Source organism: Lissotriton helveticus, chromosome 9 (genome assembly GCF_964261635.1).
Source record: "Lissotriton helveticus chromosome 9, aLisHel1.1, whole genome shotgun sequence".
Lineage (NCBI taxonomy): Eukaryota > Metazoa > Chordata > Amphibia > Caudata > Salamandridae > Lissotriton > Lissotriton helveticus.
Window position 1 is genome coordinate 662,583,000 of NC_136070.1, and position 19,408 is coordinate 662,602,407.

General features: G+C 48.3%; 1 protein-coding gene across 2 annotated transcripts in view; it reads right to left on the bottom strand.

The window, feature by feature from the left end:
- Nucleotides 1–19,408, bottom strand: part of PACS1 (phosphofurin acidic cluster sorting protein 1) — a 1,445,983-nt gene that overhangs the window by 592,025 nt on the left and 834,550 nt on the right. For both annotated transcript variants that reach the window (XM_078660756.1, XM_078660757.1), the window contains one exon: nt 12,218–12,311. In XM_078660756.1, coding sequence (XP_078516882.1) covers nt 12,218–12,311 — 94 coding nt within the window. The remainder of the gene's footprint in view (nt 1–12,217; nt 12,312–19,408) is intronic.

Genomic DNA, 19,408 nt, shown 5'->3' on the forward strand with positions numbered 1-19,408 from the left:
AAGACCTCAGATATATGGAAACGTACATCTGTTGTGAGAGGTGCCAGCACCAACTCACAAAGGCTGCAATGGCAAGTCTGTAGTCACACTTTAAGTGGATTACCATGGGTGTCACAATACTTGCTGCAGCCCATGAAAGACCCCTGGTGTACCTATGTCCTGGGTACCTTAGTACCATATACTAGGGACTTACAAGAATACACAAGTGACCAATCGTTGATGTACAAAAACACTTACCATGGCCAATTTAGGGAGACAGGACAGTGACTGGTGTCCTAATTTGCAGGATCCCAGTCAGACTAGGTTAAAAACATACCAACACCAAGCAAAAAGTGTGGGTAACCATAAAAGCAGATCCTATTTTCCTACAGGGTGGATTTGATAAAGTGTCAACATGTGAAACTTCTCTTGCTTTAGATTTCAGGATGAGAACATGAAAATATTACTGCGTTGGTCCCTTTTTGGGAATGAGAGACCAGTTCCACTGTCTTTGGGGGACTTAATGCAGGGGAAGATAAAACCCCAGATAATAGATATTTTCCATAATATTCAGGACCCATTATATTTTGTTATTTTCTTGCATATGTCCAGATAATTGCTGATTCTTACCCCTGCCCTTGGAGTGTTAAAATAGAAGAGGGGGAAGGTTGGGAATCACTGCTTGGAGGGCTTTCTTGCAGCAGGCATAGCTTGATGGTGGACGCCTCGCTCCGTTGCAGATTTCCAAGGCTGAGAGAACTTCTGTTGTTTTGTTTTTTAACTTCTTTAAATAATTTTTTCCTTTAATACAGCGAGGAGGCATTACAGTGCAAACTTGGAACATTTTCAGTGCAATTGCATGTACAGTTTTGCTGATAATTACAGTAATACAAAACCAGCTTTAGAACTTCTGTTATTGGTGTATTACTAGTACTGTTGCGGCGAATGATGGGCTTGTACCATCTTCCGGGGTAACCCTAGCATAGGGCTTGCATTGGTGTTTTCTGAACTCTTACGTTTTTTTTATGGACCACATCTTTAGGAGTCTCCAATTCAAAGTACATGCACTGCACTTCATGGCTGCAAGGGCTACAAACGGAATGGTTCTAGAGGACTGCAGCTTTAAAATTATCTGATGTGCATCTTGTTTCAAGTCAAGAAGGCTTCCCAGAGAAATGTCGTAATGCCAGAGTATAGTTACTGTCTTCATGGCACTAGCTGATGAGCCCATAACCTTTTTCCTTCTGCCCTCATTTTCTTACTTTCCTCCTCAGGAGTCACTGCTGTGGCTGGAGAAGTGGGAGCACCAGAAATTAGCATGGAATTCAGAAGCAGATCTGCCTGCAGGAGTAGAACAAGCCTTTGCAATGCAATAGGTCTCGCATTTACACGAGTTTAAGCTATCGGCATTGTAAATGGCAATGCCTTTTATTTATATTTTAAAAACGAAAACAAAAATAAAAGACATTGTTATTTGTAATGTCAATAGCTGAAAACCGCGTAAATGCGAGACCTATTGAATTGCAAATCCTTGTTAGATTAGTGAGTAGAAATGCTCCCTTTCAGCCCGCATGGCAAATTAATTAAGTAAATAAGCTTGGCGCTAAAGTGAAAGTGGACAGCGCTGCACAAAAAAAAAAAAAAATAGTGCTTCCCGACCTATGAAGGAGACTGCGTAACGCCACAAGTAAAAGATTCAGTCCTCATGGGAGGTGATAAATGGCGACAGGTCGATAACAAGGAGATACTAACAAGCCTCATTATCAATCAGAAACCAGAATTTACCAAGGACAATGACACCAGCCAATCAAAAATATGAGCGGAGAGAAGGCGAGGCTTTCACAGCATACTAGACTACTGCATGCCTCGCAGAGCGAGCAGCGCATGGGGGCTGTCGCTAGTTTCGACCTAAAGAAAGGGGGGGGGGGCTTTTGGAGGTCAGCATTTTTTCTGCAAGCGTGCTGGAGAAGACTTTTCTGAAACTTGAGGCAGGATCAGCTCCATAACACGTTGTAACAGACCTGGAACCAAGGAGAGTAAAGGGCTTGCAGGTGAACGGTGGGATCACTGAAGTCTTTGGATAAGATGCTGATATGGGTTTATTTTTGCAGCACTTCTTACCAAGACTTCATCGAATGCTGTGACATTGTCTATAGAAGAAACCATTGCATGTGGTGAATTAGACATGATTGTAGAATACTATCTCACTGAAGAGAACAAAGAATGAAACCAATATGCAGTAGATCAGGAACAATAAATTGATCTAGAACATCGACTAGATCTTGAACAGCATGATCTTGAATTCTGAAGAAAGGAGTGCTGTTTTGAGGCTTTTGAACTGTAATGTCTCCTACAGTGAGAACTTCTAGAGCACCTCCCTCAGAATTCTGGAAGAGCTAGGACATTAATAAGGGAGCCTCAGTATATGAAGTGGGTGGCTAGGATCGCAAGACAGGCTGAGGAACCACAAGAGTTGCAAGCGAGATAGGCTGAGGCACCACCGGAGGTGTAGGCAACACTGGTGCAGAAGGGGGGAGAACTGGAGAGACTTTCTGCTCAGATGGAGATCTGAGAATTGAAGCAGATGAATGGGTTAATTCTGGTAAGACTGCTTGGGAAGGCAAATATGTTCTGGAGTAGTCTGAATCTGGTATGCATGATAGAGTTTCTTCATCTTGCAAACTCATTTTACAGACAAATAGTAAGACCTGCTTGGTAATGTTTCCATCAACATTGATGGTGACTCCAAACTCAACTTTTCTGCCGCCCTCTACATCGATCCAGCCCTTGACATTGAGCATGTCATCACTCATTGTATCTTCAAAGTTATGGATCTCAACACCAAATGGGTGCATCAGCAATTTTTCTTCTGGGATCATCCTTTAGCTCTCTTTTGCAAAGGGTCCCCAGAAACAGAGAAAGGAGGGAGGGAGCACCCTCTACAAGAGCCTAGCATAATCCAGATTATAATTTTTTTTAATTTCCAAAAACCTTTATTGTATATAAAGCACGATACATCAATGCAATTAATTTGGGCACCTTCTTACCAAGTAGTCATACAAACTGGTAGCATCTTCTCGTGCATGGCATCTTACATTGTTCAATAGGAGCTCAAATAGAGAACAGAAACATTTCCCTTCCCTCCCTCCCTCCAAACATTACGCACATTATACCGAGGTAGGTGACAAATCCAAAGTCAGCAGCAACCATAATACCTGTGACCAAGTCTCTGAGGCGTGTACTACAAGTCTGGCAATCTACGGGCACCGCCTTGTGTTATCTGTGGGGTCTTACTCCGCATCGTGCACGAGCAATCGTGTCATTGCAAACCCTATGCCTCCTAACATTGTGGACACCACTCCAAAGGCTATTGCACAAGCCAGTATCTGACGGTTAATGATAATGCATTAGTTCTACCCAAGATGCAGCATTAGGCAGCAGGCTGGGACACTCCTCCGTCCACAATATCCGGCCCCTCCGGCCCGACTTCCTCATTTGCCTGCTGCCGAAGGAGGTAGGATGTTAATGGCCCCCAAAGGTATTTCAGCCGTGACCTCAGAGGCAGCAGCTCCGCATATGCCTGTAGTTGTTCTTGCCACGTGGCCATGGTCAAAATCCAGCATTTAAACTTGGGGGCACGCCCCCGTCCCCACCTGCATGCCACCAATCGTTTAGCCAGTAGTAAAAACATCGGCAAGAACTTTTTATGTACAGTGACTACGGATTGTGTCAATCCTAGCAGCGCTTTCAGTGGGCAGGGAGTTATAGCTACACCTAACATGTCAGAAATTCCCGCAAAAACCATCGACCAATATTCAGCAACCTTAGGGCAAGTCCAAGCTATGTGAATAAAATCAGCCCCGGCCGCCCCGCAGCGCAGGCAACAGTCTGTCTCACGCAAGTGAAACTTATGTAATTTAACAGGGGTGTGGTATAGACGGTGCAGAAATTTGTAGTGTATAAGACGTAGCCGATTGTACCTGTAATTGCGTTAGTTTGTGTGCAGCTAGTGTCCCATTGCTCATCTGTCAGTGGTGTGTCTAGGTCCCTGTCCCATTCTAGCCGAGCCCGCAGTGGGGTTGTCCTTGGTGTGTTCCGTATATGTTTATAAAGTAGTGATATGACATGACGCGGGGCGTCAGTTTGCAGTATGGCATGTAGAGGCGCGAAGATTTCAGGCTCCTCCGGAAATGAGGGGGCAATAGCTCGGACGCCCTGCCGGAGGCGGGTATGTAAGAAGGTATCCATTATTGAGGGTATTCGTTCCCCAAAAAATGGTTCTATGGTGCAAAATCGGCCCTGCACATAGAGGTCTCCCCACAAATGAAACTTCAGCTCTATAAGTATTTTACGACAAATCGCTTCACAGGTGACCTGCAATCGGGGATCATTTTCTAATGGCATTCTGGGCAAATATAAGAAAGAATGGGCTGTCCATGGTGTGAGCTATGCGGTGCCAGGCCGCTGCTGTGCAATCTACTGTGGACGGGTCTCGTTCCCTGGTCCCTACCTGCGTTTATATATATCCGGTCTTTACCCGTGGGGCCATATGGCCGTCTTCCACCGCCAAATGTGCCATATATGGCGGCGGGTGGAACCAATACGCGGCGATGTGTGCTTGGGCACAATCATAGTATCTCTCGAAGTTGGGAACCTCGAACCCGCCTTGATGCTATGGCAGCATGAGTGTGTCGAGGCTAAGACGCGCCTGCTTCCCACCCCAGATCAGTCTGGTTAGTTGGGTCCTCAGTGAGCGGAAGAAGAATCTCCCTGGGTTGTACGGGATATTGACAAAAAGGTATAGTAATTTCGGCAGTATCACCATCTTAGTAAGGGCAATCCGACCAGCCATTGAGAGTGGGAGACGTATCCATTTGGTGATACTGTGTTATTTTATCTGTTGCCGTTCCGCAGTTAGTGCGCATCATGGTATCTTTCTGTCTAGTGACTCGTATGCCCAGATATTTCAATTCCTTCAGTTCCCATACAAGAGGGTAGTCAAGCTGATGTGGTTGCGTGTTATCCGTTAGCGGGAAAATTGCGCACTTGGCCCAGTTAATTTGCACACCAGCAATGCCTCCAAATTTCGTGATTTCACGCAGCACTGGATTCAGGTTGTCCTGGGGCTTCTTAATGTACAACGTCATGTCATCTGCGTATAGCGAGATGAGAAGCTGTCGGGCAGGGTAAATGAGAGCGCGGTGATTGTGCCTTTGTCGGAGTTTCGCAGCCAGAGGTTCAATAGCTATCACAAAAAATGGGGGATAATGGGCATCCCTGGTGTGTACCCCTATGGATGTTAAATGGGTTGGACCTAGCTCCATTGGAAGTATCATGGCTGTTGGCTGATGATACAGTAAACGCACCCAATCTATGAAACTGAAGGGCATCCCCATATACTCCAGTGTGCCTAGCAGATAGTCCCACTCTAGTGAATCGAAGGGCTTGGTGGCATCTAGGAATACCGCCACTGCCTCGCAATGTGGATTGATGCCCTGTATTACCGCATGTAGTGTACAAAGATTATGCGAGGTTGCCCGATTCGGGACAAATCCGGCCTGATCCGGCAGGACCAAGCGCTCCATAAGGAGATTGAGGCGCGTTGCCAAAACCTTGGCCAAAATCTTGGTGTCGCAGTTTAGTAACGACAAGGGGCGGTAGGAGTCACATTGAGTGGGGGGTTTACCGGGTTTGATCAAGGAAGTTATGAGCGCCTCACGCATAGTGCTGGGGAGGCGGCCGTCTTCCAGTGCTGCATAAAATACCTTTTTTAAAATAGGGGCTAAGAGGGGAGTAAAGGTTTTATAAAAGTCGATCGGACGTCCGTCGAACCCAGGGGCCTTACCAGAGCGCATCGACATGATAGCCTCCGAGATCTCATCTAGTTCCAATTCCAAATTGAGGAATTTCTGCTGGGTGTCTCCTAGCCAAGCCAATGCCACATCCTCAAAATAGGTAGGCAGGTCGAGAGGTTCCCTTCTGTGTGAGGAGTATAATGAACTATAGTGTTCCTGAAAAATACGAAGCTGGTCTGGGAGGTTTCTGTATGTATTGCCTTGAGCATCTTGTATTTCGGTGACATAGTTGGCAAATCTGGGGGGCTTGATCGAATTTGCCAGCGCCATTCCCAGCCGATCCCCCTCCTCATAAACCCGTGCTGCGTGTTGTTTCCCTTGAAATTTGCATTCCCTATCCGCCACCGTTTCATATTCAGTCAGCTTGTCGCGCATACAGGCTTTGGCTACCCTATCGTCCGGACTCTGAGCAATGGAGCCCTCCACCTCGCGCAGTTCGGTTTCTAATGGGCGCAAGTCATTTCGCAGGGATTTCAGAATTCCACCTCCTTTGGCTATACACCAACCCCTCACCGTAACTTTAAAAGCCTCCCATACTGTTGTGATGCTAGATACAGACAAGTTGCGGTCAAAGAAATCCCGAATGTCCTGCTCCATCTCTGCCCTAAACACAGCATCCCTAAGATGAGCGGGGTTAAGCCGCCAACTCAAATAAGGGGAGCAATCGAGAGGAACTCTGAGTTCTATAATGACTGGGGAGTGGTGTGAGAACGTGCGGGTAAATGGGTCGCATGAGTCAGCCAATGAGTCATCCCGGCCGACAAAGACGTAATCTAGCCAAGCCCAGGTAGAATGTATGGTCGAGTAGTGTGTGCCTTCCCTGAGAGTGGGGTGGGCATGTCTCCAGGCGTCTATCAGGCCATTGCCATCCACTATATCGCACAGTGTTCTCTGCGTGACTGTGTAGTGTGCTGCGAGTGGCCGTGACCTGTCCATCTGAGGTCGTAATGCAGTGTTGAAGTCCCCCCTAAGATGACATATGTGATTCCCAGCATCTGGATTTTCCCCCACAATAGAAGAAGAGCATTAGGATTACCTACATTAGGGTTGTAATAGTTGGCAAACAGAACGTCATACGAGTGCAGGCGCCCCCATACCAAACAAAATCTACCCTCTGCATCAGTGTCCATACCCTTAGGCGTGAAAGCTATCCCACGCTTAATCAAAATGGTAACTCCTCTAGATTAGCTAGAGTAGGAGGAAAACGTTCGACACGTAGCCCATCTGGAAGCAAAGTGTGTAGTGTTGCTGGGTGCAAGATGCGTCTCCTGTAGGCGGGCAATGGCTATCCCATGTCTGTCTAGGTACCCTAATATCTGCCTGCGCTTCCTCGGGTCGTTCAGGCCCCGAATGTTCCATGAGGTCATCCTAATGGTCTGTAGTGCCCTCGTCTCACCCGTGGACTCCATACCAGTACTTGTCACATATCACTTGATGACTGTGTGACGGTCTCCCATCCAAATATAACAATAGGTGTGTTAAGCTAGACTTTGTGTGCGATTTAAATACTGTCAGTCCCTCGGCATACATTAATGCAATTTGCCCAGCAATACGTCCCACCACCCACACCGGCATCCCCACCTTGCCGGGCATTAAGTACCCACCCTTTGAAACAGACCTCATCTTGGAACAGAGATTTCCCACCCAAGCAAAGGGGTGGGGGGATCAGGGGTTCGCCCTGTAGGGGGAGAGGACCGCTAGGGGCATTCAACCTGCCCATTCATCTCCCTACTTTCACCCACTGGTACCACAGCTGTAAGCCGGGTATTCGGACGTGGGACGGAGATGGGTGTCCGGGCAGGGCAGTAAGTGCATATTGAAACAAGGTAAGTTAGTCTTATACATCACCAAAGCAGTTCATTTCGTCGCATCGTAGAGAGGTGGTGGGGTGCCCCACCGGGGACTTCTGTTCAAGCATGTGTCAGTCCTGATGTGAGAGCGGAGAGTGCGATCTGGAGCGGTCTCTGGTCTCAGCTTCTCTGGAAGATGCCTTTTTGTGACGCTTTAGGTATTCTTCGACCTGCTGCGGGGTGTTGAAAAAATGCTGCTTCCCACGGTGTGTGATCTTCAATTTGGCCGGATAAAGCATGGCGTAGGGAATTTCCTGGGTTTGCAGTTTCTTTTTCACTCCAGCAAATTTGTGTCTAGCTTCCTGTACCGTTGGTGTAAAGTCTGGATAAGACGCCAGTGTTGTGTTCCCGTACGGTACCTGTTGTTTTTCCCGGGCCAGACGAAGGACCGTATCTCGGTCTAGGTAATTTAAGAAACGAGCGATGATGGGCCTGGGTGATGCACCGGGTGGAGGACGGGCCGCTAAAGAGTGGTGCGCTCTTTCCACAGTGAGGTGTTCGGAAAAGGAGTCCCTGCCGAAAAGATCAGCAACCAGCTTTTCTATGAAGTCCTCCATGCGGCCTGTATTGGTTGATTCTGCAAGGCCTAAGATGCGCACGTTATTTCTGCGGGAACGAGCTTCCAAGTCCTCGTTCTTGTCTGCTATTATCTTGAGCAGCTGGTCCATCTGCGTCACTTGGCGGCCGCTAGCTGTTGCATTGTCCTCCAGATCAGAAATCCTGCTCTCCGCCTCTTTCAAGCGAGTGTCATGTTGGCTCAGTTTGGCTACCACAGTGGCCATCCTCGTATTGAGCGCATCTATTTTTAGAGTCTATTGACGTTAGGCTTGGTTTCATCCCTGGTAAGAGCGATTTCCAGTCTTCCTAAGGCGGGGCCTCAGCTCCAGGCTCCAAGTGGTCTGCAGATTGGGACCCGGGGTTTTTGCGGGACTCAAATGGAAGTTTGGATTGCCTGGTGTCGATGCGCCCCATTTTGCAGCAGGAAGTGCAGATGTCTCGGTGTAGACCTACAAAGTGCAACAGGTAGGTGATTGAGTTGTGAGGTACTGGGCGCCAAACCAAGCTCTAAGGAACACCTATTTGTGAAGACCGGGGCGGTCTAGAGGCACGTGTGGTATAATGCGTACAGGGATTGTGCTCGCTGCAGGTAACTCTCGACGCGGGCGGCGAGGTCAGGCAACTAGGTGAATAGGTGTCGCCGGGTGAGTATCTATGAGTCAGAGGTCACACCGCTGTAGAGTATGTGTGGGGGGAGCGGGGAATTCCACGTGTTCCCAGAGCGATCCTCCACAAGTCACTGGTGGGCCTCTCTGCACTCAGAAGGTCGTAGGCGTCCGGTAGTTGTGTCTCCCTGCAAAGGAGTGGATTAGGCACTAATGCCAGCAGGGCAGGGCTGGTGAAGTTATGGGGCAATGGTCACGTGTAGAACCCAGGCTCTGCGTGGCGTGTTTGTAGTGCATGTGTTATAGCCTCCGCAGGGTACTCGATTGTGATCAGCTCGGCCCGATGTGCAGTCCAGGGGGGAGACTATCAAAATGGCGGGCCAGTTAGGATGGCGGCGTCTGAGCGCTCGTCCCTCTCACCCAATGTACCTGTAATTGCCTTAATGTGGCCCCGGCTTTCCCATCGTAGTTCCAAAATCAGGGGGCACAGCACTTCCTCGGGGTGGCAGCCAGTAAGGGTCCCCTCGACCACCAGCTCTCCACCAACGGCAATGTGGGATCCGGGTGGTACACAGCAACCGCAGCTGGCGAGTGTAAGGGCACTGCCCGTGTCACAGAGACAGCTTCGCAGATCTGGGTATTGCAATGTGGCACCAGAATATCATGTTCCAAGAAGCATGTCTCCCCACTGGAGAGGGGATAGGGAGGAGGCCGCAGGCGCCGCCGCGCCCGTGCCACAATTAGCACTTGCGGCAAGTTCAGCGCTATGTTCAGCTTAGGCGTCAGTCGGGGCCCCATGCGCCACGAATCCGCAGCCGCGGAGGTCACTCTATGGCCAGATAAGTCCGCACCCCCTCGGTGGCAGTGTGTCTAGTAGCGGCCACCGCGGAATCCCAGGCCTTTGGTCCCCGGCCTCTAGTAGTGGCAGCAGCCGGACGGGAGGCTATGTGCAATTGGGCGCTAGTACGCGGTCATGTAGCAACGCAGTCAAAGTCAGGCTGTTCCTTCCAGCATGTCCACACGGCAATATCCAGGCACTCACCACCAGCAGTGCGGATGTTCAGGACAGTTCTCCGCCGGCGTTTCTCCACAGCCTGGCCCCCCCAGGCCTTCAGTCCTCGGCCTAGCGTGGAAGCAGAAGCCGGGTCGTGGGGTCGTTGGGAACGGGATGCAGCTGGTAGGCAGGTTCCGGCGCGTTTAAAGCGATCTCCACAGCAGGCAGCGTGCCATGTTTGGTATCGGCGGATTCCTCACAACCTCACGGTTCTATCGTGAGAAGGATGGCCAGGAAATATGCAGCAGGATGGTATGAAGGATATTAAACTGCTCAGAATGGTTGGAGCCTCACATAAGCGCGGCCATCTTGGTCCAGCGCCACCTAGCGCCCCTATAATCCAGACTTGTGTCTTCATCCCTGCACTTATCCTCAAGCAGTCAATGCAGCTTGATCATCTGCTGTCCTTCAAAGTCCTCTTGAATATTTTATGAAAAAACTGGGAGGAGTCTAGCTCCTATAAAGTGGAAAGACACACAATACAAATTGCAAGATGGTCAGTTTGGGATTTCTCTCTTCCACAAAAAGGGAACTTCACAAAAAACAAATTTTGTGAAAAAAATAAATATTTTTCCTGTCTGAAAACAAGAAAGATTCCAAGAGATGTGTTTGAAGGTTGGAAATGGTTTCCTAAAAGAAAGAAAACTATAAAAAGGTTGAGCTCAATGCTAAAGCATCATGTAACCAGAAGCTGGAAAAAAGAACCGATGTAACTGGCTCCAACAGGGCAAGATGGGATACTGGTAGTATGCTATTCCTTTGAAGAGAAGCAGCAGTTTGTATCATGCCTTTCAGGCTTCAGTTCCCATGAGGCTACATTTCCTCTACTTCCTTTCATTCTCCCTTTGAAAAAAGTCTATGAAAGAATTTTTGGGATACTGTTATTTATAGTACTTTTTATCTGCATTGTAGAAACATTATACATACATACACACACACACACACACACACACACACACACACACACACACACACACACACACACACTCACCCACCAGTGAGTGGGTGGGACAATTCAGTGCTCAAAGCTAATCATGAAGGTTCCCGTTATCATGGAGGAGAAAATGTGGTTTCCAGAATAAGAGGCGATATGGCAATGATCACGGGGGCAGTTCCAAGCCTGAGTAATTTATTGTGAGGGAGAATGGGAAGAAAAACAGTTTCTAAATATGGAGAACCTGGTAGGTGTATTGCAGTAGCAAGGAAATACTTGTGAACAACAGGAGGAAAGTGCTGGAATGTCAGGAGGTTAAGTGCCTCAGCAAGGCTTTGAACAAAGGTTTGGGAGATGACAGTGTGTTTGGAATCAGAAGGTTTACGGAGGAGAAACAGTGGTTTGAGCCAAATAAAGAAAGTCCTTTGATGCGAAATAGGCCAGTATGGGTAAGTATTAAATGCAGTCGGTTTTGAAAGGTTACTGAGGATATGAAAGATTTGCTATATCTCATTGAGAGAGTCTTTGCATTGTTGGGAGGCACTTGGTTATTCAACTGTGTTCTTCTTATAAGGCAAGTATGCTGTACTGCCTGTTCAATGAGAACAGGGCTGATTTTGCCATTAATGTAGGTACTTCTGCAGAAAACTTGCGATGCCTGTGGAAGGTTAGGAGTTTGGAATTCTGCATTTGTGATTTGTTTGCATTGTGGTACTGTGTTTTACACTGATAACTACTTACTTCTTAGCTTTGCAGACCTGATAAACTGGATTTAAACACCAGATTATTTATTACGTAAATTAAAGCATAACTCAAGGTAGTAGGTTCAACAGAGCAATGAGCTTTTCAGGCGCTAGATATGGGTCCCTTCAAAATTATATCAAAAGTACATTCTGAATGTGAGAACGGATGGGCAGTCCCAGTAGGGTGAGAAGGAATGGGGACAGAACATTATTGAAAAGCAAAACCTGTTTTTGTAGAAATACAAGCGAAATTGTAGAGACAGTAAAGGCACAGTTCAACACATTTTACTTGTTTTTACTGGAAGGCCCTTCTTAGCAGGTGGAAATATTTAGGAAATAAGAATTTCAGACCATATATCGTAAAAGAGTGCAATAGCCACGCAATGAAGCTTAACTATCAAAGATTGTTAGTTTAAACATTGATATTATGGTTCACTCCGAATTTTCAAATGCTGGCTCAAGTGGCCACCAAGCTCAATAAGAAGAGACAAACTAAATAGCCTGATATCATAGTTTGCAAATCTGAAAATGAGGAGTGTCATGAACTGGATGTGCAGAATCTGATGATCCCTCTGCCACAGGGCCAATACAAATTCTCCTCCTCTGAACAAAACCATGCAGCATGACACTCTGACTTACTGGGCTGGTCATATCTTTGCCCTGGCTCCCCTTGCTGTTCAGGCTGCCTATTTCCGTCTGTGAGCTCGACTGGGACATACCCTCGAAGAAAGGTCTGTAATAAAGAGGACAGGATGGTTAGTATAGGTAAATGAGTATATGCAACGCTGCTAAACGAGGTTCTAAAAATAAATTATCGAAAAATGAATAATTGTGTTGGAAAAGTGATCAGCGTAAAAGACCATTACAAAACATTTCTGGATTCATTGTTTGACAGATACAAACTCTTATATGATAAGGGGAATGCAGTCAATAAACAAGTTCTTTTTAAGCAGAACCACTTTTACACATTTTAACTTGCATCCTTGCTCTTCTAACCAATCATTAACAGCTTTCCTATGACAAGCTGGACCACAATGAACAGACTGAAGACACATTACTGCTCTTGACTAGGTCCTGGGCAGGAGGTTCAGCTACAAGTTAACTGAAAGAAAACATTGTGCCCAAGACCTCACTTGGGAGAACCTTCTCTAGGTCACTGTAGTTGTGGTGATCCTGTTCCTATTTAGACTATCAAGAATATTGTCAATGTGGGAGGACGAAGATTGACCCATGGTGGTTCAAAATTCCCAAGATAAAAAAAGGGCTGATTCAAACGACGAAACAATAGTTTGCAGAAAATGTGGAGTCTGTCCAATCTGCGCGGACACTATGGGCGGCATACAAGCCTGTGGTAAGGGGGCAAGCCATCTCCTCAATAGCAGGACACAGAAAAGAGAATAAAGTAGCGATTGAAAAACTTGAGAGCGAACTCCAGCAGATTGAGGGAGCCCTAACTGATAGTAATGCAGAGAAGACCAAACATATCCTAAATCTTAAAAACAAAGAATACCGTGAACTGGCCTAAGATGCAGCTAGGGCCCACGGTAACTTGACACAAAACATATGAATTAGGAGACAAGACAGGGAAATTGCTCTTCTGGTTAGACCGGTGTGAGCAAGCCAATAGACTGGTGGCCTCGATAACCTCGGAAGAAGGAAAGAAAATTAGAGAACCACAACAAATTTCAGATGCATTCGCTACATATTATAGTGAGGTATATTCAACCCTCCGGAGAATCAACAACATAGGAAGCCAGGGAGCTACTCACAGACATTCCCCTCCCCACTCTCAATGCAGAGGCTTTGGCACTAACAGAAGGGGAAATACCAGAGGAAGAGATAATGCCAGCTATCCAAACCATACGATCGGGGAAAGCATCGGGGTTCAACAGCCTTCTAATCAAGATATAAAACTCGCAACAACCGCACGCAGTGCATATATGGAGAGTGGCCAATAAGAGTCTGGGCTCGGAGGGTAAACTCACTCAAGCCATGCCACTTTGGCACTGTGAACAATTGGGTAGACTGATCCGTTCGAAGGGCTTCGATAGATGGGACCTTATAGGCATCTCCAGGGTGGGTGATCTATGGAAATTGGGTGAGGTGGTTCCCTTTTACCGACTGCAGCAAGAGTACGAACTTGCCCAGTGTAAGAACTGGGACCGCCAGTTCTCCGGGGGGTAACCTGGCTCGAGCAGGAAGGCAGCCAGGGGCTTACGTGTAAAGCATATACTCAACACACTCATCCACTGAGACAAGAAGAGGGCGCAATAATGGAGATCACACCAGTTCTTTTGATTGAAAATCAGAAGTTTTTATATAGGATCAAAGTCAGGGCCATTAATTCATCAGTATTTCTTAAAGCATTTCATGTAAGCATTTCATTATGCAGTTTCTTTAAAGTGGTAAACCATTTCATTCAAGCATTTTCAGTAAAGCGTTTCATTAAAGAATTCTCATTTAAGCAGTGAAACATCAAATAACACAGCCTGTCGCATTATACTCTTCAGCAGGCTAAGGGGGTGCTTTCATAAACCATGGACTACCATTCAAGAAGCAGCTATAAACATTTACTCTTGTAAATATCAACAGTTCAAGAACCAAAATCAGGTCATCAAAATAGTACTGGAATAAATCACTAAGTATCAGAGTTTAACCCCATCAGGAGTCATTGAAGCCCGCCCCTGCAAGGAAATTCAGGACACAGTGTACATCCACCACTCGATTAGCAGGCATCAGGAATAAACTGGCATTTAGGCATAACCTTGGAGCATGGAATGAGCCTGTCTCCACGCAGGCACAGTGTTTAGGCCCGTATATTCTAAAGGCTTATACCAGGCCTCCCAGTCACTCACAGCTCAGCTCCTGGGGGCCAACAGGGCCCAGTCACAGTGCTCCCCAGGGGAGGGGCGAACTCAGGGCCCGAACCGGCCTTCCGCCCTCCTCCCCTGGGGTTACCTCTTGTCTTCGGCCCTCCGGGGCCCTTGCGTGAGTCGGGGAGCTGAGGGGATGGGCCCGACCCTCCCGTGGGCCTCACTCGGCTGGCGCCGGTAACTGGAGCAGTTGCGGGGGCTTGGTGCCCGCAGACGGTCAGGAATGGAATGGAATGGAGGTAGATTTATAGAGCGCAAATTGCTGCCCGGGGGCGTCCAAGCGCTAGGAACCAACAGAGGTGGACTGGTAGAGTAGCTAAACAGAGAATTACTGAGAGGGGTGAAATAGGAATGTCTTTAACTGCTTGCGGAATGAAGAAAGGTCAGGGTTGGCTCGAAGATGCAGGGGGAGAGTGTTCCAGGTCTTAGAGGCATTGTAAGTGAACGTCCTGCCGCCCGACCTAGTCTTTTTTATTCTTGGGGCCGTGGCCATAAAGGCCTGGCATGAGCGGAGGTTTCTGCTGGGTAGGTAGTGGGTGACTAAGTCACGGGTGATCATAGGATCTGTGTCCCAGAAGGCCTGATGGGCAATGCACATGGCCTTGAAGAGGATTCTCTGACGCACTGGCAACCAATGAAGGCTGACCAGACCAGCTTTTACTGATTGCCTACGAGGAAGATGAAGCAGTGTGCGAGCCGCACAGTTCTGCACTGTCTGAAGTCTGCGTAAGGTGTAATCTGGAGCGCCAAGGTAAAGGACGTTGTTAAGGTCTAGGCGGGACTGTATCAGACCCTGGATGGCTACCTGCTTAGCTTCCATGGGTAGAAGGGGGAGAATTTTCTTTAACATCCTAAGAAGGCCAAAACAGGTAGCCGAGAGTTTTGTGGCCTGGATGTTGAATGAGAGGGATCTATCTAGCCACACCCCAAGGCTCTTGATGTTGTCCTTGGGCACTGGAGGGGTGCCTAGACAGGAGGGCCACAAAGAGTTGAAGAAGCTGGGGTCGGAGGGGCCCAGGAGCATCAGCTCCGTTTTGTCTCCATTTAGTTTGAGGGATGATGAGGACATCCAGCTCTTTACCTCCTCTAGGCACTCTCTAAGTCCGCCTGACATTGGCATGTCGGCCTCCTGCGCCAATGAGACCACCAGCTGGGTGTCGTCCGCGTAAGAAATAATCTTAACCCCAAATGGACGGACGACCTCAGCCAATGGCCTCATATAGATGTTAAACAATTCCGGGCTTAAAGAGGAGCCTTGTGGGACCCCGCACCAAATCATTCCTGAAGGACAGATCCTTTCGAGTATTCGATGGTCAGGTGCGGCGCGCAGGGCAAAGCGGAGGGGGCTCCTCAGGTCCTCCGCCCCCCTCAGCGGTGAAACGGTGCTTCCCCGGGTGCCGGGCCTCAAGAACAGGGGCTGGTTCCTGGCAGCCAATGGCAGCGGGGCGGGGGGGCGCGGCCGATGACGCGGCAGCGCTTCCCCCCCGTCACGTGACACCGGCCCAGACAGGCTTCGGGCCTAGTGCGTCCTGGCAGACTCAATGCAGCGGCCCTCTCCTGGCATCGGGGCCGCCGAGGGGGGTCAATAACGGCGCTGGACACAGCGCGACGGCAGGCGGCCACGTGACCGGCCGGAAGCCTCAAAGATGTCATGTGTGCGGCGCCGAAGCCGTGATGACACAGGGGGTCTCCTCAGGCGCCTCAGGGGGCAAGGTACAGCGCTTGGCGCCGGGGCAATCCAGCGCTTGGGAGGTGCCTCGCAGCGCTAGTCGTAGGCAGGGCGAGGGGGCAATTTCAGTGATCCCTGACAGGACAGGCAGTCTCGGATACAGCGCTGGACAGGGGGAGCAGGATATAGCGCTTTTCACACAGTTCAGCAGGGGCTGCAGGCAGAATGGAAAGCAGAGCAGTCCAGTCAGGGGGAGACAGGTAGGGCAAGATGGGCCCAGATGAAGGCAGGGAGTGCGCAGGGCAGCACAGTCCAGTACCTGGTCGATCCCCCAGCAGTCTCTGGTCAAAGGCAAGTAGTCTTCTCGGCGCTTGGATGGTTCTGCGCCCTTAGGTGTTGATTTCTTGAAGTTGAGGAGGGGGGGGGGGGGGTTGAGTTGGAGGCTGGATGAGTTTTCCTCAGGTCACTGCAGATGGACCCTGGGGTTCCCTACCGCTGGGCCAGATCAGGTGGCTTGTCTAGGATACCTCACTCAGCTTAAGAGGCAGCACCTAAATCCTGTCACTCCCAGTGGCATACGTTCCTGACTAGGCCCTCCCACCTAAATCTCCTGCGTGGGTTCCCCAGGTCAGTGATGCCCCAACTGATTAGAAAAAGTTTCCTCCCTTGCTTAAGTATGCCCAGGTCAAGTGACCACTCTCTAAGGCGGCAAAAATCAGTTCCGCCTTTCTTCTGGAAGGTTCCAGGAGCTTCCCCACTCTACCTATGGACAGGAGATGGGAGGCTGGCATTGCAACATTGTATGGGGACCCAGCCAGCTCCTGGCAACTAGGGTGCTACACTAAAAGACCACGCTGCAGTAGCAGGGGCCAGTGGCAGCCATGTTTGGAGTAGAGAGCACCTGCACCCTAACATGGATTAGCCATGAAAAGGTGCCCGAAGACCTAAGGGCCAACAAAAAGAAGGTGGGAAAAATGAGGCAAGGGCGGAAAAAAACAGGGAAAGACCACCCTAGGGCTGACAGGTCTAACACCCAGTCCGAAAATTTTAGATATCTTCAAATTAGACATGCCCTGCTTGCAGTTCTTCCTAGGGATGACACCCTCCCTGAATCCTCCCCACTAGAAGACAGGATACTAGATGGTGACCTACCGGAAAAGCCATATCCCTTATTAATAAAAAGCTAATCAATAATATGGTTTATCCCCTAAAGTGCTTACAAGCTAAATGGGATCATGATGTTGCGAGTCTAGATGATGAGGAGTGGCAGGCAGCGGTGGCTTCCCCTCGTGAGGTGGCCATCTCCTCTCGGCTCCGACTGGTCCAGTTAAAACTTCTTCATAGATCCTACTTGTCAGGGCCTTTGCTGGTTAATATGGGTTACCCTCTGGATGGTGGCTTTGTACGTCAATGTGGGCAGGAGGGCACATTTATTCACATTCTCTGGGAGTGTGCAGTGATCCAGCGATACTGGGAACGGGTGGTACGCCGAATGGAGGAAGCACTGGGCAACCGATCCACTGTAATATTAAGTTAGCATTGTTGAATATCTGGGATCCTAAATATTTCAATTCCAGGGAGCGAATATGGGACACACTATGGCATATGGTTGCAAAAAGGAATATCGCACAACTGTGGAGGGCTCCGAACCCACCAACAATAGCAGATTGGGCCAATGATATGGACTGGTGTATGGTGACAGAAAAATCCATCTACGAAGCCAGGGGGTGCCCTAATAAATGGATGCAAATATAGGGGCAACGGAACGTGTACAGGGGAGACACTTGTGTACCACCAAGAGTCGGAGAAGATATCACAGAGGGAACTTGACACTGCACTATGACTATTGTCAACCATATATCGGGATGTATACTCCACGAGGAACCATTTCATGTGTAACTTATAATGTTATTTGTTTATCATTGTCTTACCAATGCAACATGTCTTTCTTTTCAATAAAAAGGGTTAATATTATTACATTTATTTTTTTAAACTCGCAACAACCAAGATGGCCCCCCCACCTGAAAAAAATGTACCAGAAAAGCAAGGGCCAGGGGATAATGCCCGAAGACGAACGTCTTCCCTCCATAATGGTGATTCATAAGGAGGGAAAACCAAAAGACAGTTGTGCGTCCTAGTTCATTAATGCCGAAGCCAAAATCCTTGCCAAACTACTCACAGATCGCCTTGTCCAGGTCATTCCACAATTGGTTCACTCCGACCAATCAGGCTCCATGACTGGAACAAACAACGCTTAACCTACGTAGACTCCACGGAGTGCTAGGAAAGGTAAGAACACTAAGAGAAGACGCAGTGGTTATGTCACTTGATGCCCGTATGGCCTTAATCCCAGTAGAATGGCCATACATGTTTGTAGTATAAGAAAAATTGGGATTTGGCCCCAACTTCATGGCATGGATTAAACTGCTCTATTCAGACCCCATGGCTCAAGTGGTGGTTAATAATACCACAGCTTACAGCTTTTGCCTTAATGCTAGAACCGTTGGCTTCCTGGGTCCTGGGGGACCCATTCATTAGGGGATTGCAATGGACCAATGAATGGGAAGACAGAATATACCTATACGTGGATGATATCCTACAAGGGTGTTGAATATATTCACCAACATTGGTAGATACTCGGGTTATAACATAAATTGGACCAAATCTACCATTTACCTATTGCATTGGCAGTCCCCCCACTTCCTAGGGAATGTAAGGCGGAGGTGGTGACAGAGAGTTTCCGTTACCTGGGGTTTTCAGAATGACAGACCCAGATCGCTTCTATATCTGTAATCTCTTGCACCCAGTCTGCAGAGCCTACAGGGAGATGTACGTCACTGGAGAACGCTGCCTCTCTCCCTGTAAGGGATAGCGTCCCTCTTCAAAATGATGGCAATTCCATAATTCCTTTATATCCTGCAGAGCATACCATATACTGTGCCCCCCAAATACTTCAAAATAATAGAAAGTTAACAAAACTGCTATTGTAGGAGGAATAGCCTTTGAGAATCGCGCACCAATAATTGATTAGGGGATGGTATGACGAGGGTATCACACTGCCTGGCCTATGTAGACATTACTGGGCATCGCAACTAGTAGCCATTAATCAATGTATACACCAACCACCAGAGGAGCTTGCATGTCGCTTGGATGGATATGTTCTAGACAAGAGGGGATATACCAAAGCACGCTCTACTTCACCCCGTCGCCTGCCCCTGACGGGCCCAACCTAAATCGCGGTCCAACTTTGACATATTATTCAGAAGGAGATGGGAGGGGGAAACAAGA